This window comes from Salvelinus namaycush, chromosome 5, assembly GCF_016432855.1.
Source record: "Salvelinus namaycush isolate Seneca chromosome 5, SaNama_1.0, whole genome shotgun sequence".
Taxonomy (NCBI): Eukaryota; Metazoa; Chordata; class Actinopteri; order Salmoniformes; family Salmonidae; genus Salvelinus; species Salvelinus namaycush.
In genome coordinates, this window is record NC_052311.1 from 67,428,808 (window position 1) to 67,456,296 (window position 27,489).

A 27,489-nucleotide genomic window follows, 5' to 3' on the forward strand; every position below is an offset into this window, starting at 1 on the left:
CCTTGGTAACCCTTTACCATTCACACTGCTGGAGACTACATGCGCTTCTATTAATGACCTAATTTAAACCGAAAAGGAAAGCAATAAAATAAAATTCAACGTTTTATAATTAGTCTATAATGACACATTTTCTTATATTTCCATATGCCTTATCATATAATAAGCTCCTCCAGACAAACATATAGGCCTAGCCTATAGGCCTAAACGTTTTGGGTTTTGCTTGCCTGCCCTCATATTTATTTAGGAAAATGCGTTGGTTGGGCTATGTTTAAACCGGGAACTACAGAATAAAGACCGACCCGCTGCAACAAACAAACGGCCGTGAGTTATTACATAAGTCCTGGTGACATAACCTCTGAGCGCGAGCTCGGGACGACAGCCAGGGCGCAAAGAGCAAGCGGGTTGAAACCGGAGTAGCCTGAACTGCTTGTACAAGGAAGTTCGTTGTAAAAATGAAGTTGGCTGATATTATACTCACGTGAAGACAATACGGAATATGGAGAGAGTGACAAAAGAAAATGACAAAGACGGTGTCAGAGTAAATGAGCGTACTGACTCTAACAGAGATGGTAGTGCATGTTTTAAAGCGCATGCGCCGTCCCTGCATCTAGAACAGCAGGTAGTTCTATATATTTAGAAATAAAGATCCAAAGTTTTTGAAGTTATTTATGGTGCATTGCATACTAAGTGCATAGCAAAACGCGCGGTAGAATAGACAATAAAAAGGGGTGTGTAGACACGCTTGTCCCAGGAGTGTGAAGTGGCGTAGTGTGTGTCAGAGCCAGGTGCAAGCACACGCAGTTTGTTTTGACGGGGGGAGTTATGGAATATGAGGAGCCCGAATCACCCGAACACATCACTACAGAAGAGCCAATCAAAAGAGGTGAGATATATTATCTTGATTATTGATAGGTTAGGCCTAGTGTATTCATGTGTAGGCTATGGTAGGCTAGGCCTAGTCTATTCGGTCATTTACATTTCACAAATGTCAATTATTTGCAGATGGATTTATTATTGTTTTAGCTATACATTGTGGATTGGGTGAAATGAAAAGGTCACAGGTTTGCATTATAAATGAATGCACATTTAAAGGTGAATGCATGTGTATGTGTGCACATTGCAATGTACTCTGTGTGTGTTTGTGTGTGTGTGTGTGTGTTCTTGTGTGCGTGGATGCACATGTATGCACACACACAGACACACCTGTTTGCCAGTCTAGAGCATTGACTATTGTGTAGCGGGAGCACACCTAGGGATGACAGAAGTGCTGTATGAGTGTTGGTATACAGTCACTGCCCCCTTCTCCCTCTCCTCCCCTATCACCCTGTCCCCTCCTTTAAGAGAGCCTCATTCTAATGCTTATCTCTCCCCTCTCTCCTCCCGTTTCTCTTTATCTTTATCTCCTTCTCTCTTTTTATCTCTTATCTATCCCTGTCACTATGTCTCTCTCTTACACATTAGTTGTCTCGTTCTCTCTCTCTTACCCCCCTCACTCTGTCTTTGTCAGATCACCAAGGCTCCCTCCCGCCAAGTTCTTTCTCTGCCTTCCCCCTCACATCCTCCACTTTCTCATCCTGCCTCATTCACTCTCCCTCCTCCCATCTTCCCTATCCCTCACTCTTTTTCTTCTTACCCCATTCACTCTCCTCCCCTTCCACCCTACCGCCTCCCCCTCCCTCCCCCCTCTCATTAACTCACCTCTCTTCTGTTGTCCACCTGATGGTGTAACTCTTGCTCCTTGAGGGTAAACATGGCAGTAATCCTCTATAAAACCAGGGATTAGCTCTTAGCTGTGTTGGCCTGTTTTGGGCCTGCTGCATTTCCCAGCACTGCACAGTCTAAAATCGAACCATGGCTTTCAACTTAGATTCCTTCAGTCTCTATCACACGTACTCCATACGTCATTCATGAAATGACGTCATCCACCAGGCCTAAACCACAGGTGTCAAACTCATTCTATGGTGGCCGAGTGTCTGCGGGTTTTAACTCCTCCCTTGTACTTGATTAATCAATGAAGGTCACTGATTAGTTAGAAGCTCCACTCACCTGGTTGTCTACTCTAGGTCTTAATTGGCCACAAATTGAAATTCAATAACAAGAACCAGCAGACACTGGGCTCTCCATGGAGTGAGATGGACACCATAGCGAAATATAGGCTACAGACTCAGATGGATATTTTCATCTTTATTCCCTACATTTAACCAGGTCTGGCTGAGAGGGTGCACTGATACAAATATCCTGCAATGATGCCGCAGTTGTCCTCTAGATACTTATCTGGCTTTAGAACACATTAAAACCCTTTCTCACGGTGCCGTGACACTGCATATTACTCTCTCCGTTACTCATTGACAGGACATCATGATAGCTATACACTTCTGCACCAGAGAGCTACTCTCTTCTATACTGTGTACATACATGCACGCACACACAAACACGCACACTCTCACACACACGTGAATGCACCAGCAGTCGCTCCCTTATTACATCACAGTGTGTGTGGAGAGCTGATAATGTGTAACATGCAGCGGTTATCTCTGTGTGTGTTCTTCTGTCACTCTCCAGCCTGCAGCTGCTATATCTCCATACAGAGTAGGATAGAGAGACGGGGAGAAGAGAAACCCTTGGAAACCGCTTTTGATTAAATAGCACCGTCTAAATCTTAGCAAGACTTCCATTGTTAGATAAAGTATTGATTGAAAAAGACAGAATGCTGCTGTTTGATTGGATTGAGAGAGCAAGGGAGATAGACAGATACGGAGAGAAAGAGAGCGATAGAGAGAGATAAGATGGGGCGGGTTGGTATTGATGCTGACAGACCAGTCTTTCTGAAAAGTAGAGCACATTGAGGAGTTAGAAGAAGATAGCGGTTTCCATTGCCTTCATGTTGGTCTTGTGTAACATGGCCTCTTAGTCCCCACACTGTGGCTTGGGCTGATACTCAGTGGCATGGGTCAGGTGTCACTGCAGTTCTCACTGGAATCAGATCATTAGCACTTAGGTTTAGGATTTAGGTTAGTTTGGAATCACATGAAATTGACTCATGATCTGACAGCATGGCGTTCTTAGTCCAGTGAAGGTTGAAAAGCGACTCAAATCCTTACTTTTTGAGTACAATCGCAAATGGCAGTGTGTGTGTGTCTATGCGTTTTCTGAGTCTTAAGTGTGTATGTTTTCTGTGCGTGTGTCAACTGCTCTGCTTTCACCAGACCTCTGTGTTCTGCTTATGAAGCAAACGTGATTTGATGAGGAGGGGAAACAGAGGGAAGCAGTGAAAGCCGCAGCAGACCTTCTCTACCCCAGACACAAAGACCCAGGCTACCTCTGCCTCTGTCTGCCTCCACCCAGCGATGCTTATCTCCCCTGCCCTCTCTCAACACACACGCACACACACTAAAAATACACACCTCAGCTTGGAAACAACCCCCACACACACATACACACACCCAGTCTAATATGAACTTTCTCACAATTGTGGTCAGAAAGCTAGACTCCCACCTTCCTCCACTATAACTGTGTCTGTCTCTTACTTACCAAGGTGTGTGTGTCTGCGTGTGCCTGAGAGAGAGTTCAAACTCCATCCACACTCTGCTTGTGTCAGCTCCTACTCTCCCAACTGTCTCTTTTTCAAGGCTCTTCCACACCAATTCATTTCATACAACAGACACTATAAACACATCAGGCCCTGTGTGCAGAGGCCCAGCATCATCCTGGAATAGATTCAGTTCTCCTCTGTTGTGTCAGAGAGACATTGACTCAGTCCTCCTCTGTTGTGTCAGAGAGACATAGACTCAGTCCTCCTCTGTTGTGTCAGAGAGACATGGACTCAGTCCTCCTCTGTTGTGTCAGAGAGACATGGACTCAGTCCTCCTCTGTTGTGTCAGAGAGACATAGACTCAGTCCTCCTCTGTTGTGTCAGAGAGACATAGACTCAGTCCTCCTCTGTTGTGTCAAAGACATAGACTCAGTCCTCCTCTGTTGTGTCAAAGAGACATGGACTCAGTCCTCCTCTGTTGTGTCAGAGACATAGACTCAGTCCTCCTCTGTTGTGTCAAAGAGACATGGACTCAGTCCTCCTCTGTTGTGTCAGAGAGACATAGACTCAGTCCTCCTCTGTTGTGTCAAAGAGACATGGACTCAGTCCTCCTCTGTTGTGTCAGAGAGACATGGACTCAGTCCTCCTCTGTTGTGTCAGAGAGACATAGACTCAGTCCTCCTCTGTTGTGTCAGAGAGACATAGACTCAGTCCTCCTCTGTTGTGTCAGAGAGACATGGACTCAGTCCTCCTCTGTTGTGTCAGAGAGACATGGACTCAGTCCTCCTCTGTTGTGTCAGAGAGACATAGACTCAGTCCTCCTCTGTTGTGTCAAAGACATAGACTCAGTCCTCCTCTGTTGTGTCAAAGAGACATGGACTCAGTCCTCCTCTGTTGTGTCAGAGAGACATGGACTCAGTCCTCCTCTGTTGTGTCAGAGAGACATAGACTCAGTCCTCCTCTGTTGTGTCAGAGAGACATAGACTCAGTCCTCCTCTGTTGTGTCAAAGAGACATGGACTCAGTCCTCCTCTGTTGTGTCAGAGAGACATAGACTCAGTCCTCCTCTGTTGTGTCAGAGAGACATAGACTCAGTCCTCCTCTGTTGTGTCAGAGAGACATAGACTCAGTCCTCCTCTGTTGTGTCAAAGACATGGACTCAGTCCTCCTCTGTTGTGTCAGAGAGACATGGACTCAGTCCTCCTCTGTTGTGTCAGAGAGACATGGACTCAGTCCTCCTCTGTTGTGTCAGAGAGACATAGACTCAGTCCTCCTCTGTTGTGTCAGAGAGACATAGACTCAGTCCTCCTCTGTTGTGTCAGAGAGACATAGACTCAGTCCTCCTCTGTTGTGTCAGAGAGACATGGACTCAGTCCTCCTCTGTTGTGTCAGAGAGACATAGACTCAGTCCTCCTCTGTTGTGTCAGAGAGACATAGACTCAGTCCTCTGTTGTGTCAGAGAGACATAGACTCAGTCCTCCTCTGTTGTGTCAGAGAGACATAGACTCAGTCCTCCTCTGTTGTGTCAGAGAGTCATACACTCAGTCCTCCTCTGTTGTGTCAGAGAGACATAGACTCAGTCCTCCTCTGTTATTTTTACATTTGAAATGTAACCATTATTTAACTAGGCAAGTCAGTTAAAAACAAATTATTATTTACAATGACGGCCTACACCGGCCAAGCCCGGACGACGCTGGGCCAATTATGCGCCGCCCTATGGAACTCCCAATCACGGCCGGTTGTGATACAGCCTGGAATCGAACCAGGGTGTCTGTAGTGACGCCTCAAGCACTGAGATGCAGTGCCTTAGACCACTGCGCCTATCGGGAGCCCTATTGTTATTGCCAGAGAAACATAGGCTCAGTCCTCCTCTGTCAGAGAGACCGAGATGAGCCCAGTTGGGAGTGAGTGGGATGATAAGGGACATGGGGCTGAAGCTACAGTAGAGCATTGAACTAAGATGTGAGAGAGGAAGTGTGTCTTGTGTTCAAGCAGAATTTAACTTCTATTTTCTTTGCTACAGGAGACACTGTGTCCAAGAGGACTCATTTGAGTAAGTGTTTGTGTTTGTGTGTGTGTTTGGTTATGTGTCAATATGCCTGTCTGTACATGCCCATGTGTTATGTGTGTGCTAGTTATATGAGCATGCAGTGTGGTTATGCCAGGATCGCTAGTATTTGCACACGTTTGCACCTGTGCTGAAAAATGCGCATGCACACACACCACACACACACAGGTTTATCTGTGGTGCCAACATCAACATTATAGCTCTGTTATGCACCTGTGGTACTTTGTGTAGACAGTATTCTCCTGTTTGCTGGATTTAGGTTTGGAGATAAACTCTATATTGGTATTCTGGCATCTGGATGCAGATAGTATCAGATAGCATCTCCTTCACATGTGGTGGTGTTTCTGGGCTGTTTCTGCTCCTGACTACAACACACCTGTTACTTTTGAGTGGAGGGAGAAAATTGAACAATGTTTGGTCGGTTTTCATGATACTAGTTTTCACTTTGAATAATAATCATACGGATGATGGAATGTGTATCATCAGAAAGCTCTCTCTTTATTGGCTGTTTCAGATGTCAGTCCATACTCAATTGGCTAGTTAGGCTGTCACTCGGTGCTGTGGGTACAGTCCTATCTTCTTGACGTGTTAGAGAAGTACAGTATATGTCCTTTCATGCCAATAAAACTTTTTTGTATTTCAATGTATATTTGAGGGAGATAGAACGGTGGGTACAGAGAGGGGTTAAGGCTTTGAGGGTGACTAGGTGAGTGGGTTATGCACAACAAAGAACGGGAAAAAAGTACCGTAAGAAAAGAGAGAGAGCGAAAGGGGAAAGGCCCTCTGTCTTTCACACGCACACACACACTGTGTGACTGACAGAGCGCTTGAGCAGTGACTAGCGGAGACTCTGAGGCCTAAACATTCTGTAGGTGCACTAAGATAGTCACTCTGCAAGAGAAAGGACAGACAGAGAGAGAAGAGAGGAAAGAGAGAGAGAGAGATCAAGACAGTGACAGTGACAATTTGACAGTGATTGTGAATTGAGGGTGAGGGTGACAACAAGAAAGAGAGAGAGAAATAGAGTTTGTGAAAGTGGGACAAGAAGACTGAGAAGTGAAGTGAAGATGATGCGAGGTAGGAGTGATGGCCTTGATTTAATGTGTGTTACTCTGTACAGTATCTGTGTGTGTGTGAGAGAGAGAGTGTATACTGTACTGTAGCCTACATTTGAAGTATGTTTGTTTGGCTTTTTTTCGTCCCCCATTCTCCTTCCGTATTCCTCCAACTCTTCAAGTACAGCAACAGCAACGTATCCGCTCACAGTCATATTCATTTCTAAACTCAAAACATGATCATGTAAATCTATTTTTCAGAATGATGATAGTGCATTGTGTTTCAGCCTGTTGGCATGTCCAACATCCTCACCAGATTCTGCTCCTGTTTCTTTCCAAAACCTCCAACAACTTGACTCTGTAGCTGCTCTTCAAGTTTACATTTGACATTTGAGTCATTTAGCTGATGGTTTTATCCAGAGCCACTTACAGGAGCAATTAGGGTTAAGTGTCTTGCTCCAGGGACAGGTTTTTCAGGGGGTTCAGGGGCTCGGGGATTCGAACAAGAGGTTAAGAGCCCAACTCATAACCGCTAGACTACCTGCCCCCCCAAGTGTCTGCTGATTTTTGTTCTAATTCTTCTAGAAGCATAATGGAGTCAGAATAGAACCGTTTCGTCTGATTCTACAGGGCTGTAGAAGTGATATAATGTAACCATATATTTTGATAATACTCTTGAAAATAATGTATATATTTCAAAACATCTTGCACAGCATTATCACTTATTGTAAAAATACACAAGTGATGTAGTTATAAAAATGTCAAGGTGGAAGTTGGGCCTAATCAGTCTTCAAAATATTTGATCGTTTTTGTCTAAATATGTAAATGGTTAACTATGACTACTTGTTTAGGTTGTTTTGAAACCAAATGAGGGATCTTTGAAGCCTCTCATTGGTTAGTAAGTGGGCACTAGGACATTTAAGTGTCATTACTGTGGTCGTGGATACTGTCCTGATATGACTAAGTATTTTACCTGCTTATGTTTCAAAGACTTAAATTACAGCAACACATTTCCATGTTCTCTCACTACCACTCACACAGTCTGTGATGTGACACACGAGAACTACCACTCACACAGTCTGTGATGTGACACACGAGAACTACCACTCACACAGTCTGTGATGTGACACACGAGAACTACCACTCACACAGTCTGTGATGTGACACACGAGAACTACCACTCACACAGTCTGTGATGTGACACACGAGAACTACGTGACACACGAGAACTACCACTCACACAGTCTGTGATGTGACACACGAGAACTACCACTCACACAGTCTGTGATGTGACACACGAGAACTACCACTCACACAGTCTGTGATGTGACACACGAGAACTACCACTCACACAGTCTGTGATGTGACACACAAGAACTACCACTCACACAGTCTGTGATGTGACACACGAGAACTACCACTCACACAGTCTGTGATGTGACACACGAGAACTACCACTCACACAGTCTGTGATGTGACACACGAGAACTACCACTCACACAGTCTGTGATGTGACACACGAGAACTACCACTCACACAGTCTGTGATGTGACACACGAGAACTACCACTCACACAGTCTGTGATGTGACACATGAGAACTACCACTCACACAGTCTGTGATGTGACACATGAGAACTACCACTCACACAGTCTGTGATGTGACACACGAGAACTACCACTCACACAGTCTGTGATGTGACACACGAGAACTACCACTCACACAGTCTGTGATGTGAGTCTGTGATGTGACACACGAGAACTACCACTCACACAGTCTGTGATGTGACACATGAGAACTACCACTCACACAGTCTGTGATGTGACATGAGAACTACCACTCACACAGTCTGTGATGTGAGTCTGTGATGTGACACACGAGAACTACCACTCACACAGTCTGTGATGTGACACACGAGAACTACCACTCACACAGTCTGTGATGTGACACACGAGAACTACCACTCACACAGTTTGTGATGTGACACACGAGAACTACGTGACACACGAGAACTACCACTCACACAGTCTGTGATGTGACACACGAGAACTACCACTCACACAGTCTGTGATGTGACACACGAGAACTACCACTCACACAGTCTGTGATGTGACACACGAGAACTACGTGACACACGAGAACTACCACTCACACAGTCTGTGATGTGACACACGAGAACTACCACTCACACAGTCTGTGATGTGACACACGAGAGAGGAACAGGGACTGTGTAGGCAGAAGGGGAGAGAGGAACAGGGACTGTGTAGGCAGAAGGGGAGAGAGGGATAGGGAGTTTGGCATGAGACCGTACTGTGTTGTGAGATGGTCCTCTCAGAGCATCCTCTGCACCAGTTTCTATTCACGCATCCATATGGCGCCATAGGGACTGTGTAGACACACACACACACACACACACACACACACACACACACACACACACACACACACACACACACACACACACACACACACACACACACACACACACACACCGTAGCACAGCTGCCCCTCTGTGGTTGGCACCTCAGTGTGTGTGTGTGTGGTAGTGTGATATACACTGAGTGTAGAAAACATTACCAGGTGAAAGCTACCAACCCTTATGTCACTTGTTAAATCCACTTCTATCAGTGTAGATTGAGGGGAGGAGACAGGTTAAAGAAGGAGTTTTAAGCCCTGAGACATGGATTGTGTGTGTGTGCAATTCAGAGGGCGAATGGCCAAGTTAAAATATTTAATTGCCTTTGAACAGAGTATGGTAGTAGGTGCCTGGCGCACCGGTTTGTGTAAAGAACTGCAATGCTGCTGGGTTTTTCACACTCAACAGTTTCCCGTGTGTATCAAGAATGGACCACCACCCAAAGGACATCCAGACAACTTGGCACAACTTTGGGTAGCATTGGAGTCAATATGGGCCAGCATCCCTGTGGAATGCATTCGACACCTTGTAGAGTCCATGCGCCGACAAATTGAGGCTGTTCTGACGGCAAAGGGGGTGCAACTCAATGTCAGGAAGGTGTTCTGAATGATTTGTACACTCAGTGCATATCTCCTGTGTGTTTGTCACTGAATATAACATGATGCAGATGTCATTTCTAATATTACACACACTGGGCTCTAATTTTAATGTCAAGGAAGGAGAGTTTTCACCTTAGCTCCTAAACCCTGTTAGAATAATTAACACAACTGTAGACTGTTTTACAATGATGACATTACTTAAATACAACAGTGAACATTTCTGCATTTCAAATCATTTTTCTCTGAGAGTGGCCCACCACCATAGCCATAGGCTTGGTTCAGGCGGCGTTCTCCGTTCACAAACAAGAGTCTGCTGATGCTTCTGGGGGATTCCTGTTCAGATTCCTGTTCTCTTACTTCAAAAGACTTTCCTTACGCATACATACAGCTGCACACACATACACACTTCCAAAGCACCTCACTTTACTTCAAAGAGTTGATACCAAAATCTGAAGTAACACATTCACCCCCAAACATGAGAAATGAAAGAGAGCAGTCACACAGTCACACGGTCACACACCCATCACCATTACTTGGTTTACCTCACAACTCATTATTGTTCCCCTTGGACTCAGTCTGGGGTTCAAAACAGCCTTTCTAAAATGCTTATGTTGAAATACGTAAGATGTGTTATTGATTGTGAAAATTTCCGTTTTTTTTACTCACTAGAGCCACAGTTCTACTAACCAGACAGCATGGTATTACTCACAAATTACACTTTCCAAAATAACTATTCAGAGGCTCCACTCAAAACAAATTCAGTGTGATGCGTATCATTTCATTTAAGATGTAGTCTTCAAGCTTGTCATGTAGAGAATTCTCATGGCAATACTGTAAAAAAACGGTGTTATTTATCTAGCATTATCTTGCATAAAAATGTTGTTTTACACTATCTTTCAAAGCGCTTTCAATTGTATAGCTCCCACATCCACTTTCAATATAGCACCCACCTGGGTGGTGCACAACTTCCATTTTGAGGCATACTGTCCCCACATCAGCTATCACCGCGCAATAACCTACCAATAACAAATACCTTACATTAAATGGGTCTCAAACGGCACAAGAAACTTCAAAATATACATTAAATTAAATGTGTCTTAAATTCCAGAGATTCCTTTAATTAAGTTATATTAGTATTATAAATATGTTATAGCACATTTACAAAAGTTTTAATTGTAAAGCATTAAGAGCATATTAAGGTTAAGTGTGATGGATACGTATTTGATATTTACAGCATATATAATTCTTAGTCTCAGATGTTTCATTTAAAGTCATTTCATTCTAATTATGATATTTGCTTCTATATTTTGTCATGTTTCATATTAAGGTTTTTCAAATGTGGAATTGATTCATTTATAGCAAATTGTTGAAATCTACCAAGAAGTAAGTAACATTAAGGATCAATAATCACCCTAAATACATTTACATTTATAGCTATTTTATTCTTTGATCATATTTAACCAACATTTCTGATTCCCTTTGGAACATTTTTATTGTCATACTTGTCCAGATACTGCTTGTCAGTAATAAGAAATGTATTGATATGAATAAAAAATCATATCAAGTAATCGTTATCTAGACCAACATTTTTTGACAGAAAAACACGAGTTATTTTTGGTTGAAACATGTCAGTGTGCCGTCAATTAGATTGGAGATTTTATTTCAAAGTATTCACACAATGTTCCAATGTTATCTGAAGTAAATCTCTTACTCTCTAAGGATAACCGTATGCCCTGTGTTCTCTTTGTCATGCATCTGTATGTTGGAGGGTGTAATTCTGCGGGGTGTTTCCTGTGGAGGAAAGTTGAGGTTTTTGTCCGTTTACAGAGCAAAATGCAGAATGCTGACAGGGGACTTTATACAAAGACAAGGGAAAGGTGCTGAATGGCACTCGCTGCTCATGTCAGAGATATTCAACCCCTTATGAAAGACAATGGACATTTTATATAAAAGGCCCTTTTTTATTAGGCTGCATAGCCTCTGATAGTGGCTTTCTACTGCCCTTCTGCATTAGCTCAATGAACCTTGTCGCGGAAACCATCACAACCTCACTGTATTTGATTTGACTCTCGCTTTATGTATAATACAGTGCCTTCAGAAAGTATTCACACCACATTTTGTTGTGTTACAGCCTAAATTCTAAATTGATTAAAGTAAAATGTTTTGTCACTGTCCTACATACAATACCCCATAAAGTCAAAGTGTAATTGTGTTTTTTGACATTTTTACAAATTAATTAAAAATGAAAATCTGAAATGTCTTGAGTCAAGTATACAACCCCTTTGTTATGGCAAGCCTAAATAAGTTCATGAGTAAACATTTGCTTAACAAGTCGCATAAGTTGCATGGACTCACTCTGTGTACAATAATAGTGTTTAACATGATTTTTGAATAACTACCTCATCTCTGTACCCCACACATATAATTATCTGTAAGGTCCCTCAGCCGAGCAGTGAATTTCAAATACGGATTCCACCACAAAGACCAGAAAGGTTTTCCAAGTATTGACTCATGGGTGTGAATACTTACAGTTGAAGTCTGAAGTTTACGTACACTTAGGTTGCAGTCATTAAAACTTGTTTTTCAACCGCTCCAGAAATTTCTTGTTAACAAACTATAGTTTTGGTAAGTCCGTTAGGACATCTACTTTGTGCATGACACGAGTCATTTTTCCAACAATTGTTTACAGACAGATTATTTCACTTATAATTCACTGTGTCATAATTCCTGTGGGTTCAGAAGTTTACATACGCTAAGTTGACTGTGCCTTTAAACAGCTTGGAAAAGTCCAGAAAATGATGTCATGGCTTTAGAAGCTTCTGATCGGCTAATTGACATCATTTGAGTCAATTGGAGGTGTACCTGTGGATGTATTTCAAGGCCTACCTTCAAACTCAGTGCCTCTGCTTGACATCATGGGAAAATCAAAAGAAATCAGCCAAGACCTCAGAAAAAATTGAAGACCTCCACAAGTCTGGTTCATCCTTGGGAGCAATTTCCAAATGCCTGAAGGTACCACGTTCATCTGTACAAACAATAGTACACAAGTATAAACACCATGGGACCACGCAGCCGTCATACCACTCAGGAAGGAGACGCGTTCTGTCTCCTAGAGATGAACGTACTTTGGTGCAAGAAGTGCAAATCAATCCCAGAATTGATTTGCACTTGTGATGATGCTGAAGAAAACAGGTACAAAAGTATCTATATCCACAGTAAAACGAGTCCTATATCGACATAACCTGAAAGGCCGCTCAGCAAGGAAGAAGCCACTGCTCCAAAACCGCCATAAAAAAGCCAGACTACGGTTTACAACTGCACATGGGGACAAAAATTGTACTTTTTTGAGAAATGTCCTCTGGTCTGATGAAACAAAAATAGAACTGTTTGGCCACAATGACCATCATTATGTTTGGAGGAAAAAGGGGGAGGCTTGCAAGCCAAAAAACACCATCCCAACCGTGAAGCACGTGGCTGGCAGCCTCATGTTGTGGGGGTGCTTTGCTGCAGGAGGGACTGGTGCACTTCACAAAATAGATGGCATCATGAGCAAGGAAAATTATGTGGATATATTGAGGCAACATCTCAAGACATCAGTCAGGAAGTTAAAGCTTGGTCACAGATGGGTCTTCCAAATGGACAATGACCCCAAGCATACTTCCAAAGTTGTGGCAAAATGGCTTAAGGACAACAAAGTCAAGGTATTGGAGTGGCCATCACAAAGCCCTGACCTCAATCCTATAGAAAATTTGTGGGCAGAACTGAAAAAGTGTGTGCGAGCAAGGAGGCCTACAAACCTGACTCAGTTACACCAGCTCTGTCAGGAGGAATGGGCCAAAATCCACCTGTGGGAAGCTTGTGGAAGGCTACCTGAAACATTTGACCAAAGTTAAACAATTTAAAGGCAATGCTACCAAATACTAATTGAGTGTATGTAAACTTCTGACCCACGGGGAATGTGATGAAAGAAATAAAAGCTGAAATAAATAATTCTCTCTACTATTATTCTGACATTTCACATTCTTAAAATAAAGTGGTGATCCTAACTGACCTAAGATAGGGAATTTTTACTAGGATTAAATGTCATGAAGTTTGAAAAACGGAGTTTGAATGTATTTGGCTAAGGTGTATGTAAACTTCTGACTTCAACTGTATGTAAATGAGATATTTCTGTATTGCATTTCCCCAAAAATTGCAAGAATTTCTAAGTACATATTTTCACGTTGTCAATATGGGGTATTGTGAGTCGATGTATGAAAATAAATTATATTTAATCCATTTTGAATTTAGGTTGTAACCACATGTGGAATAAGTCAAGGGTTATGAATTTATTTATTTTTATTGAACCGTTATTTAACTAGGCAAGTCAGTTAAGAACAAATTCTTATTTACAATGACAGCCTACCAAATGACAAAAGGCCTCCTACAGGGATGGGGGCTGGGATTAAAAATAAGTAAGTAATAAGTAATAAATAAAATATAAATATAGGACAAAACACACGTCACGACAAGAGAGACAACACTACATAAAGAGAGACCTAAGGCAGCAACACATGACAACAACATGGTAGCAACATAACATGGTAGCAACATAGCATGGTAGCAACATAGCATGGTAGCAGCACAAAACATGGCACAAACATTATTGGGCACAGACAACAGCACAAAGGGAAAGAAGGTAGAGACAACAATACATCACGCAAAGCAGCCACAACTGTCAGTAAGAGTGTCCATGATTGAGTCTTTGAATGAAGAGATTGAGATAAAACTGTCCAATTTGAGTGTTTGTTGCAGCTCGTTCCAGTCGCTAGCTGCAGCGAACTGAAAAGACCAGCGACCCAGGGATGTGTGTGCTTTTGGGACCTTTCACAGAATGTGACTGGCAGAACGGGTGTTGTATGTGGAGGATGAGGGCTGCAGTAGATATCTCAGATAGGGGGGAGTGAGGCCTAAGAGGGTTTTATAAATAAGCATCAACCAGTGGGTCTTGCGACGGGTATACAGAGATGACCAGTTTACACAGGAGTATAGAGTGCAGTGATGTGTCCTATAAGGAGGATTGGTGGCAAATCTGATGGCCGAATGGTAAAGAACATCTAGCCGTTCGAGAGCACCCATACCTGCCGATCTATAAGTGATGTCTCTGTAATCTAGCATGGGTAGGATTGTCATCTGAATCAGGGTTAGTTTGGCAGCTGGGGTGAAAGAGGAGCGATTACGATAGAGGAAACCAAGTCTAGATTTAACTTCAGCCTGCAGCTTTGATATGTGCTGAGAGAAGGACAGTGCACCGTCATAGCCATACTCCCAAGTACTTGTATGTAGGGGCGGCTAATGCAATCCAGTTGTAGCCTAGGTGATTTCTGATGCTCATTGACAGAGAGGGAAGATGATGAGGGAGGGGAATAGAGATTATATGTGTATCTGTGGACTACTGTTGCATAACATTTATCTATCTCGCTCTCTCTACAGTATTTCTTGCTCTCCCTCACTATCCCCACTCTCCCTCTCTCCTTACCAGTCACTTCTCTCTCGCTCACTGTTACTCTCATCTTCTATTATCTCTCTCTCAACTCTCTCTCCCGCTTTTCTTTCTTAATTTAGATCAGTAATTCCCTCTTTTTTCTGAATCTGGCCTATAGCTGGTTTGGCTCAAGAGATCAGGGATGGGATGAGGGGGGACTGAGAACTCGGTGTCAATAGTATCATGTCAGTAACTGTCGAGACCATATCATAATTTAATACACTGAGGGGAAATTGAAAAGTCAAGTAAAGGTTGAGAACAGTAACATGGATCCACCTGCCATCCCTAGACGAGCTGCTGTTTGTTAGTGTGTAGGATGTCCCAGGGCCATAGTGCCGTAGCAGACACTACCATAGTGACTAGTCAGAGGAGACGGAAGTGTAGGAGGTCATGTTATATTAGTTAGCTGCCATCGCTCCTCATCCGTTCCAGCAATACCACCACTGGTGCTATCAACAGATGTGAAGGAGGCTGGGTAAATGACGGCTCTGATGAAGTTGGAGCCAGGTTAGCTGTTAGCCAGGTTAGCTGTTAGCCAGGTTAGCTGTTAGCCAGGTTAGCAGTTAGCCAGTTAGCTGTTAGCCAGGTTAGCAGTTAGCCAGGTTAGCTGTTGATCTTAACTAGATGGATAGGCCTGCCTGGGGTAGAGATGCCTGTAACAGTTAAAGATAGGGCTGCTGTGCACGTCACAGAAGATCACTGACTGGTCTTGGTGATGGAGATCTATAGATATATTTGAGAGAGAGATTTATCTAGAGGCCTGTGGTCTGTATAGGTGGAGAGATATGAGAATAAAGGACACATAGAGGAAATAGACCAATATCAGCAATGTGGCTTCAGAATAAGATGAAGAAAGAGAATAGAGAGATAGAGGGTGAGTTTGAGAGATAGGGACCGAGATGGAAACACAGTTTGCTGTGGCAGTTGCAAATTATTCCTACGTGTTTTAAATCATCAATGATCTAATGTGGAGATGAGTCCACATCCCACACCATATGTTGTCTATGGTATTGCTGATCCTCATACAGCCCTGTAGTACATACTGGTCCTCAATCCCAAATGAATGGAAAAGATAGAAACATACATGTGTGTATGTGCGTCAACAGTGAAAGGTTGTGGGTCAGGTTGGTTTCCTGTTGTTTGAGGTTGAGAATCAGAACTGAGAGAGCAAAAAACAGAGACCACTGACACTCTCTCTCTTGCTCTCTCTCTCTTTAGCTCTCTCTCTATACAGTTTTGCAGGCAGTCACTCTACTTGTTCTGTCTACCCACCCATCCATTCTGTCTATCCACTTTCCAATTAACATTCTCACACAATTAGTCAGTCTTCATGAAGTGTTGTTCAGTTGTTTTACTGCACATAGACAATATCATGCATGCAGTCTTTAGGGTTATAGTTTGTTACTCTTTTCAGATGTGCAGTATAGTGTGTATTCTATCAGATGTTCAGTATAGTGTGTATTCTATCAGATGTGCAGTATAGTGTGTATTCTATCAGATGTTCAGTATAGTGTGTATTCTATCAGATGTGCAGTATAGTGTGTATTCTATCAGATGTGCAGTATACTGTGTATTCTATCAGATGTTCAGTATACTGTGTATTCTATCAGATGTGCAGTATACTGTGTATTCTATCAGATGTGCAGTATAGTGTGTATTCTATCAGATGTGCAGTATAGTGTGTATTCTATCAGATGTTCAGTATAGTGTGTATTCTATCAGATGTGCAGTATAGTGTGTATTCTATCAGATGTGCAGTATAGTGTGTATTCTATCAGATGTGCAGTATAGTGTGTATTCTATCAGATGTGCAGTATAGTGTGTATTCTATCAGATGTGCAGTATAGTGTGTATTCTATCAGATGTTCAGTATAGTGTGTATTCTATCAGATGTTCAGTATAGTGTGTATTCTATCAGATGTTCAGTATAGTGTGTATTCTATCAGATGTGCAGTATAGTGTGTATTCTATCAGATGTGCAGTATACTGTGTATTCTATCAGATGTTCAGTATAGTGTGTATTCTATCAGATGTTCAGTATACTGTGTATTCTATCAGATGTTCAGTATACTGTGTATTCTATCAGATGTTCAGTATAGTGTGTATTCTATCAGATGTGCAGTATAGTGTGTATTCTATCAGATGTGCAGTATACTGTGTATTCTATCAGATGTTCAGTATAGTGTCTATTCTATCAGATGTTCAGTATAGTGTGTATTCTATCAGATGTGCAGTATAGTGTGTATTCTATCAGATGTTCAGTATAGTGTGTATTCTATCAGATGTTCAGTATACTGTGTATTCTATCAGATGTGCAGTATAGTGTGTATTCTATCAGATGTTCAGTATACTGTGTATTCTATCAGATGTTCAGTATACTGTGTATTCTATCAGATGTTCAGTATAGTGTGTATTCTATCAGATGTGCAGTATAGTGTGTATTCTATCAGATGTGCAGTATACTGTGTATTCTATCAGATGTTCAGTATAGTGTCTATTCTATCAGATGTTCAGTATAGTGTGTATTCTATCAGATGTGCAGTATAGTGTGTATTCTATCAGATGTTCAGTATAGTGTGTATTCTATCAGATGTTCAGTATACTGTGTATTCTATCAGATGTGCAGTATAGTGTGTATTCTATCAGATGTGCAGTATACTGTGTATTCTATCAGATGTTCAGTATACTGTGTATTCTATCAGATGTGCAGTATAGTGTGTATTCTATCAGATGTGCAGTATAGTGTGTATTCTTTCAGATGTGCAGTATAGTGTGTATTCTATCAGATGTTCAGTATAGTGTGTATTCTATCAGATGTGCAGTATAGTGTGTATTCTATCAGATGTTCAGTATAGTGTGTATTCTATCAGATGTTCAGTATAGTGTGTATTCTATCAGATGTTCAGTATAGTGTGTATTCTATCAGATGTGCAGTATAGTGTGTATTCTATCAGATGTGCAGTATAGTGTGTATTCTATCAGATGTGCAGTATAGTGTGTATTCTATCAGATGTGCAGGAGGTTTCTCAGTTTCACCGCTGACTGCCCTCTCTTACGGCCTCTGGGAGATTCCTGTGGCACCTGAAAAGAGGGCACAAACACTTGACACACAGACACACACACACACACACACACATATTTCACACAATTAATTGCTGTACTGTAAACACAAGGGATTGTCTCACCGCTTGACAAACTAACTTACACACACCAGCACAAAGAAAGACAAACACTCTTCCCGAACTCTAAAATCACGACGGAATAGCGTATTTATTTTCATATGTTCTGAATGTAATAATGTATGATTTGTTGAATGATGAGGAGGGGGGAGGGGAGGGGGGGGGGGGGGGGGGGGGGGGGAATGGACATTCCTGGCAGTGTCAACCAAGATGAAAGACTCTATTACTGGCAGCACTATCCTTTATGAGACAGATAGAGAGAGAGGGATGGAGAGAGCGAGAGGTGAGATGAAAGAAGGATAGTCAGAGCAAAAGAGAAGCCAGTTAACCACTTGAAAAGACTGAGGTTGACACCTTCACCTCCTCCTCCTCTCTCCATTCGCAAATATTCCCCCTCTACTGTTGTCTCTTCTGTCTGTCGCTGCGTATTTAATGTCATTCGGTTCATTTTTAACAATGTAAGAAATGCTAATGAGAGGAAAACAGAATATTCATTCTTTCACTCTGATTGCAACGTTTGATGACAACCAAGCAAATTGCCTCTTTTTTAACAAGCCCTTATTATTGTAGCAAAGCTGCAATATGTGTGTTTGTGTGTGTGTTCATGTGAAGTGTTGTGATTTGTTAGGGGAATGGTCAAACCTCAATGGGATAGATATACTGACATACCTGCTGAACACACACAACGCAGGTGTCACGTAATCAGGTGTCACGTACACAGACCAAAAACCCGTTTTCCACTCCATATTTGTGTGGTCAACCAACTTTCTCAGTCTGATTTTGTGTTAATGTTACCTCTCTGCAGTCTAGGTTTCTCTTTCCCCTTCCTGCCCTCAATTCTCTTTACCATCATCTATATTTCACTTTCTCTTCTCCCCCTAAGTCTCCCTAAGTCTCCCTAACTCTCCCTAAGTCTCCCTTATCTCCTTGATAGACAGTTCTGAATGGGCTCACACTGTAGTTCTGAAGGATCTGGGTTTGGACATTGGCTCTGCTGGCCAACGTAGTCCACAGGTATTTGTGTTACTGTGAACTGTAATGTGTGTGTGTTAACTGTAATGTGTTACTGTTAACTGTAATGTGTGTGTTAACTGTATTATGTTACTGTTAACTGTAATGTGTGTGAACTGTAATGTGTGTGTTATTGTGTGTGTAGCTCAGATTGAGGTGATTCCCTGTAAGATCTGTGGTGATAAATCATCAGGAGTTCACTATGGAGTCATCACCTGCGAGGGCTGCAAGGTGAGACTGCAGCACTACACACCTGATTTCACTCTGACCAAGCAGACATAACAAACAGACTTATTTCCAGGGGTTTCATTGGTTATGTCAATGGTCCTCTCTCCCCCTCAGGGTTTTTTCCGGCGTAGCCAGCTGCCGTCCGTGTCCTACTCCTGTTCCAGACAGAGTAACTGTCCTATAGACAGAGCCAGCCGCAACCGCTGCCAGAGCTGCCGACTGCAGAAGTGTGTGACCCAGGGCATGAGCCGGGATGGTGAGACACGCATGCACACATAAAAAAAGATGTCTCCTGGTAAAATAAAGGTTGAATAAATACACACTTTTCAAATCACTTTACTTAAAAATATATATTTTATTTAACCTTTAATTAACTTTATATGAGGGTAATTCAACTCATCTCCACCACAAACTGTTTTTGTTTCCCCAGCGGTGAAGTTTGGTCGGATGTCGAAACGTCAGCGTGAGTCTCTGCGTGCCGAGGTGGAGAGACACCGTCAGCAGCAGCAGCAGCAGCATCTCCAGGCAGAGGCCCAGCCCGCCCTGCCCTACCCCAGCAAGGCATGCCGTTTCCGGACACCCCACCTGCTCCAGGCCCCGGCTCCGGCCTACTCCTTCCCTGGAGAGCCAGAGCTGCCACCCTGCCCGACAGATGTGCTCCCCTACCTGGTGTGCTCCCCAGGCGAGTCCCAGGCTCCAGGTCTGGCCTACCAGGGCTCCTGTGTGTCTCCTGGCAGTGGGCACTCAGACGAAAGAGGTAAGGGAGTGGACACATACTGTACACACACTGTACACACATAATCAGACTAGCACTGTTTAATATCTATTACCCCTTCCTTCTCACTCCCTCTTCTTCAGGGTTCGACTCCCGTCAGCCGTCTCCTGACCAGACGATAGGGATGGGAATTAGATCGTATGACCCAGAAGACCCCTACTGCCCTTACCCCCCCTCCCTGCTACACATAGAGGAGCTGTGTGACAGTATTGTGCGGTCCCATAGGGACACCAGTCAGTTCAGACTGGAGGAACTGCAGGCTCTGAGATGGAAGTTGTTCAGCAGAGAGGAGATACATGCCTACCAGAGCAAGGTACTGTACCAACACATCACTGGTCTCTTACAGTGGGGCAAAAAAGTATTTAGTCAGCCACCAATTGTGCAAGTTCTCCCACTTAAAAAGATGAGAGAGGCCTGTAATTTTCATCATAGGTACACTTCAACTATGACAGACAAAATGAGGAGAAAAAATCCAGAAAATCACATTGTAGGATCTTTAATGAATTTATTTGCAAATTATGGTGGAAAATAAGTATTTGGTCACCTACAAACAAGCAAGATTTCTGGCTCTCACAGACCTGTAACTTCTTCTTTAAGAGGCTCCTCTGTCCTCCACTCATTACCTGTATTAATGGCACCTGTTTGAACTTGTTATCAGTATAAAAGACACCTGTCCACAACCTCAAACAGTCACACTCCAAACTCCACTATGGCCAAGACCAAAGAGCTGTCAAAGGACACCAGAAACAAAATTGTAGACCTGCACCAGGCTGGGAAGACTGAATCTGCAATAGGTAAGCAGCTTGGTTTGAAGAAATCAACTGTGGGAGCAATTATTAGGAAATGGAAGACATACAAGACCACTGATAATCTCCCTCGATCTGGGGCTCCACGCAAGATCTCACCCCATGGGGTCAAAATGATCACAAGAACGGTGAGCAAAAATCCCAGAACCACACGGGGGGACATAGTGAATGACCTGCAGAGAGCTGGGACCAAAGTAACAAAGCCTACCATCAGTAACACACTACGCCCCAGGGACTCAAATCCTGCAGTGCCAGACGTGTCCCCCTGCTTAAGCCAGTACATGTCCAGGCCCTTCTGAAGTTTGCTAGAGAGCATTTGGATGATCCAGAAGAAGATTGGGAGAATGTCATATGGTCAGATGAAACCAAAATAGAACTTTTGGGTAAAAACTCAACTTGTCGTGTTTGGAGGACAAAGAATGCTGAGTTGCATCCAAAGAACACCATACCTACTGTGAAGCATGGGGGTGGAAACATCATGCTTTGGGGCTGTTTTTCTGCAAAGGGACCAGGACGACTGATCCGTGTAAAGGAAAGAATGAATGGGGCCATGTATCGTGAGATTGAGTGAAAACCTCCTTCCATCAGCAAGGGCATTGAAGATGAAACGTGGCTGGGTCTTTCAGCATGACAATGATCCCAAACACACCACCCGGGCAACGAAGGAGTGGCTTCGTAAGAAGCATTTCAAGGTCCTGGAGTGGCCTAGCCAGTCTCCAGATCTCAACCCCATAGAAAACCTTTGGAGGGAGTTGAAAGTCCGTGTTGCCCAGCAACAGCTCCAAAACATCACTGCTCTAGAGGAGATCTGCATGGAGGAACGGGCCAAAATACCAGCAACAGTGTGTGAAAACCTTGTGAAGACTTACAGAAAACGTTTGACCTCTGTCATTGCCAACAAAGGGTATATAACAAAGTATTGAGATAAACTTTTGTTATTGACCAAATACTTATTTTCCACCATAATTTGCAAATAAATTCATTAAAAATCCTACAATGTGATTTTCTGGATTTTTTTTCTCATTTTGTCTGTCATAGTTGAAGTGTACCTATGATGAAAATTACAGGCCTCTCTCATCTTTTTAAGTGGGAGAACTTGCACAATTGGTGGCTGACTAAATACTTTTTTGCCCCACTGTATAAATCATTAGTCAGTCGTCAGTAGTAAATAACAGTTTCATTAATAAGTTAAAAGAAGTCTGACCCCTGAAATCAAGTTTTTCATTTTATTTTTTATTTGACCTTTATTTAACTAGTCAGTTAAGAACAAATTCTTATTTTCAATGACGGCCTAGGAACAGTGGGTAACGACAGATTTTTACCTAGTCAGCTCGGGGACTTGATCTTGCAACCTTTCAGTTACTAGTACAACGCTCTAACCACTAGGCTATCTGCCGCCCCAGATGTGAAGACATCTTGTTTCTCTCTTCTCCTTCTCACCTCTTTTTGGAATTCCCTCTTCCCTCACATCTCTCTTTTTCTCTTGTCTCTCCCCCTCCCTCCCTCCCTCTCTCTCTCTCCCCCTCCCCCTCCCTCCCTCTCTCTCCCTCTCCCCCTCCCTCTCTCTCCCTCTCTCTCCCTCTCCCCCTCCCTCCCTCCCTCTTTCTCTCTCCCCCTCCCCCTCCCCCCCCTCTCTCCCTCTCTCTCCCTCTCCCCCTCCCTCTCTCTCCCTCTCTCTCCCTCTCCCCCTCCCTCCCTCCCTCTTTCTCTCTCCCCCTCCCCCTCCCTCCCTCTCTCCCTCTCCAGTCAGTAGATGAGATGTGGCAGCACTGTGCCGTGAGGCTGACTGAAGCGGTACAGTACGTGGTGGAGTTCGCCAAACGCATCCCAGGGTTCCGTGGGCTTGGACAGAACGACCAGATCACCCTGCTCAAGACTGGTGAGCCGAATCCACCTGTCAATCACTACTTACTCTACTGTCCTCTCTCAAGAAAAGTCTTCCTGTAAGAAGTGCACATTGCCATTATTAAATATTCTCTCCCCTCTCTCTCTCTCTCGCTCCATCTCTCCCTCAGGTTCGATGGAGGTGGTTCTGGTCAGAATGAGCAGGTGTTTTAACACAGAGAACAGCACTGTCTTCTTCGATGGGAAGTTTGGCAGCACTGAACTTTTCAAGTCTCTGGGTTAGTCCATTGGTTCCTAGTCTTAGCTGTTGAATGGATGCTACACTGCCCTCCATAATTATTGGGACAGTGAAGGATTTTTTATTCTTATGGCTCTGCTCCAAAAGTTTGGATTTGAAATCAAATGACTGAGGTTAAAGTGCAGACTGTTCGCTTTAATTTGAGGGTACATAGCACCCCCATTTTAGGGGACCAAAATTATTGGGACGAATTCATTTATATGTGTATTAAAATAGTAAAAAGTTAAGTATTTGGTCCCATATTCATAGCACGCAATGATTACATCAAGCTTGTGACTCAAAACATTTATTGGATGCATTTGCTGTTTGTTTTGGTTGTGTTTCAGATTATTTTGTGCCCAATAGAAATAAATGGTAAATAATGCATTGTCATTTTGGAGTCACTTTTATTGTAAAGAATAGAATATGTTTGCTAACACTTATACATTAATGTGGAGACTGTATGATATTTGTGTGTCTAACCTTCTGAACTTTAACTTCAAATACAAACTTTTGGAGTATAGAGCCAAAATATTTTTTTAAATCCTTCACTGTCCCAATAATTACGGAGGACACGATCTCATATTAACTTCACCAATTGGTTCCTAGTCTTAGTGGTGCTAACTATGCTAACTGTGTTGTTGCAGGCTGTGGTGATCTGATGGTGGCGGTGTTTGACTTCGCTCACAGTGTGTGTGCCCTGAGACTGACTGAGCAGCAGATGGCTCTCTTCAGCTCACTGGTGCTCATTAACCCAGGTAAGACACACAAATGCACACACATTCTGTAAAATGATATTGTTGCAGATAATCTTAGTACAATAAAGTTATAGATCAGCAAAGTCACAGATCCGTAAAGTCACAGAAACGTAAAGTCATGGATCCGTAAAGTCATAGTCATAGATCAGCAAAGTCACAGATCCGTAAAGTCACAGAAACGTAAAGTCATGGATCCGTAAAGTCATAGTCATAGATCCATAAAGTCATAGATCCGTAAAGTCATAGAACATAATAAGCTGATTAATGGTATAAAATTATCTATTTTATCTCTTTTAATCTTTTTTTGTGTGTATTTTTGTTTGTGTGTGTGTGTAGATCGCCCCTGTATTGAGGATAGAGGCAGAGTACATAGAATGAGGAGAGACTTGGAGGTATGCCTCAGCCACATGCTACGCAGAGACAACCAAGAGAGCCTTCAGCACAAGGTAACACACACAGGCACTTGCACATACACGCACACACACAGGCACACACACACAGGCACTTGCACATACACACTCACAGACACACACTCACGCATTCAAGTTTGACGGAGTAGTGAGTGGAGAGCGTTACCAGTGGTGTAAAGTACTTAAGTAAAAATACTTTAAAGTACAACTTAAGTAGTTTTTTGGGGTATCTGTACTTTACTTTACTATTTATATTTTTGTCAACTTTTACTTTTACTTCACTACGCTCCTAAAGAAAATAATGTACTTTTTACTCCATACATTTTCCCTGATACCCAAAAGTACTCGTTACATTTTGACAGGAAAATTTTCCAAATCACATACTTATCAAGAGAAGATCCCTGGTCATCCCTACTGCCTCTGATCTGGCGGACTCCCTAAACACAAATGCTTCATTTGTAAATTATGTCTGAGTGTTGGAGTGTGCCCCTGGCTATCTGTAAATGTTTTTTTTATGTTGCCATCTGGTTTGCGTAATATAAGGACATTGAAATGGTTTATTCTTTTACTTTTGATACTTAAGAACATTTGAGCAATTCCATTTACTTTTGATACTTAAGTATATTTTTAACCAAATACTTTTGGACATTTACTCAAGTAGTATTTTACTGGGTGACTTTAACTTTTACTTGAGCCATTTTCTGTTAAGGTATCTTTACTTTTACTCAAGTATGACAATTGAGTACTTTTTCCACCATTGGTGTTTACACTCTATGACATCACTGGACTGTGTGTAGAACTGTCATTGACTAGCTCTCTGTGTGTGTGTTGTCCCCAGCTCTACCAGAAGGTGTCAGTGTTGCAGTCTCTGTGCAGTCTTCATGTGGAGAAGCTGCACTGGTTCAGCCAGCGCTACCCGCTCACCGTCCACTCTGTCTTCCCTCCTCTATACAAGGAGCTGTTCACCTCCGACCTGCCTTCTATGGACTTCCTGTGAACTCCCTCTGAACTGCACCGTACATGTTGACAGATAATTAGACAAAGAAACTTGCATACAGTAGTAGACAGACACACACACAGACACACACAGACACACACATAGACACAGACACACACAGACACTTAGAGACACACAGAGACACAGACACATGAGAATGCATTGATAACATGAGATGAAATTACTTTGAATGCTTCACTTGTTGAATAAATATATTTTTTGTCATTTCAGAGAGCTATGATTTGATTTGATTAAACTATTTCAGTAGCCTATTAGTGATTGGACGTTGAAGCGATTTTCATGCAAAACAATGTTTTATAGGTTGTTGTTTTGTTTTTCCTTTTTGAGAGTGTTATTTCGTCCTTGAGATGATGTATGTTATTTTGACTCAGGGCGGCTGTTGTGACTGTTGGGGCGGCTGTTGTGACTGTATCCAGACCAGTTGCTAGCTGGTATAAATGACCATATTTAGATGATCACTATGAAATCTAATGGGTGTTTTCTGAGTTGTTTTTAAATGTGTGACTTTACAGAGTTGGCTAACCCATCAGACTGAGTACCTGAGCTATAGCCCATGGGCCCCACGGTTCAGAACCCAAACACACAGTCAAGTATATAGCTAGTCTTCTCAATGAACTGTGTGTGGATCGAATTTGACCAACAATCCTATGTGTCTCTATCGAGCTTTAAATGAGGCTGTGTGTTGCATTAAAACAGAGTCAGAAATCCTAGACAGGCAGAAATGTAAATATGAGTAATCTAGAACATATAAAACTTTGATGCTGGGTAATATTGCTGTAGGCCTACAGTATGTAGGCATTTGAATGACTAACTTTGGGCATGACTGTTATTGTAAACAGATTTTACAAACATTACCGGTGTGTTTCTTTAACATTCTCTCTCTGTTAGTTTGTCTCCTAAGTGTTACCATGGTGATTCCCATGGCTTCCAATAAACTGCTGATATGATTTAAAAAATGACTGGTGTTCCTGTATTGTCTGTTTTCCCAATGTACAAAATAGGATGTTTATTGCATACCAGGAAGGGAAAGAGCTTGAAGAAACATAGCTGGGGAGAGCTCAGTACATGCAGCTGCACACTGGTAGAATTGACATGTTTTAACGTCACATCTATGACAAAACACACACAGACATTCCAGCTTTGAGCCGTCCTCAACGGTGTGTGTGTTTGATTCATAGACTATCCAATGAGCTGAGTGTGTTCTATCGACATCTGTGTGTATTTGTGTGTGAGAGAGCGTGGTGAAAGCAAAGTAGACCCCAGCACACTGCTGAATGCTGCGGCTGTTCATCGAGTGCAATGTCCACTTGAATCATCATTTCCACTTGAGTTTCAAATGTAACTTAGTCACGCATTGATGTCATTGAGGGTCAAAATTCAACTTAAGTGGAAGTTAAGATTCACCCCTTGATGAACTGCGGAGGCATTCAGCAGTGTGCGGATGTCTGTCTTTCTTTCATGACTTTACCTTCGGTACCTCGTAGCTGAAAGTATCCTAACTGGATGTGGGTACAGAACACCACTTCTTAACTGTGTGTGAGAGTGGCAGTGGCTGACATTCACCTGAGCTTTGTTGTGTGTATGGGAAGACTTTTGTTCGGTCTAAGAGTTTGTTTGAGAGAACTGAAGAATGTTGTTTACTGAGCTCCCAAGGAGAAGTGACTAAGACCCGGGTGAGTTGTTAGGACATGATTAAGACAACCACTCTCTCTCTCCGCCCTACAACCACAAACGCTTCAAATCCGGTCAGAGAGGTTGCCCAGCGTTCAGGGACTAGGATCAGTCCCACACAGTAACAGTGAGAGGGAGAGTTACATGTGGTCTCTCTCTGAGTTGTTTTTTGCTGTGCTCTCTGGCCTTTCCTGGGGAATGTGTGTTCTGTTCCAGCACAAACACACATTTCTGACTTACTGGTTCTTCTAGACACATCTCAGAACAAAAACTATCAGTCAAATCTGGCATACAATCTCTGTACCATCAAAAGTACTAA

At 42.7% G+C, this 27,489-nt stretch overlaps 1 protein-coding gene across 2 annotated transcripts; it reads left to right on the forward strand.

Moving 5' to 3' along the window:
- Positions 1-356: 356 nt before the first annotated feature.
- Positions 357-26,447, forward strand: LOC120048798 (nuclear receptor ROR-gamma-like). 2 transcript variants are annotated; one of them, XM_038995026.1, is made up of 11 exons: positions 357-883; positions 5,555-5,584; positions 19,528-19,613; positions 19,725-19,866; positions 20,041-20,367; positions 20,469-20,698; positions 22,938-23,070; positions 23,207-23,314; positions 23,961-24,071; positions 24,408-24,517; positions 25,320-26,447. In XM_038995026.1, exons 1-11 carry the CDS (start codon positions 823-825, stop codon positions 25,476-25,478), a joined length of 1,497 nt encoding a protein of 498 aa, XP_038850954.1. In that variant the 5' UTR covers positions 357-822; the 3' UTR covers positions 25,479-26,447. The 2 variants fall into 2 exon arrangements, with proteins under 2 accessions (XP_038850954.1, XP_038850955.1); XM_038995027.1 differs by lacking the exon at positions 5,555-5,584.
- Positions 26,448-27,489: the final 1,042 nt, after the last annotated feature.

What these genes read in the sequence shown, in the direction of transcription:
- LOC120048798 (XM_038995026.1), top strand. Translation starts at nt 823, where the DNA reads ATGGAATATGAGGAGCCCGAATCACCCGAACACATCACTACAGAAGAG. An exon ending in AGAAGAGCCAATCAAAAGAG is followed by an intron (nt 884 to 5,554) that starts GTGAGATATATT and finishes TCTTTGCTACAG; the next exon opens with GAGACACTGTGTCCAAGAGG. An exon ending in ACTGGTGCTCATTAACCCAG is followed by an intron (nt 24,072 to 24,407) that starts GTAAGACACACA and finishes GTGTGTGTGTAG; the next exon opens with ATCGCCCCTGTATTGAGGAT.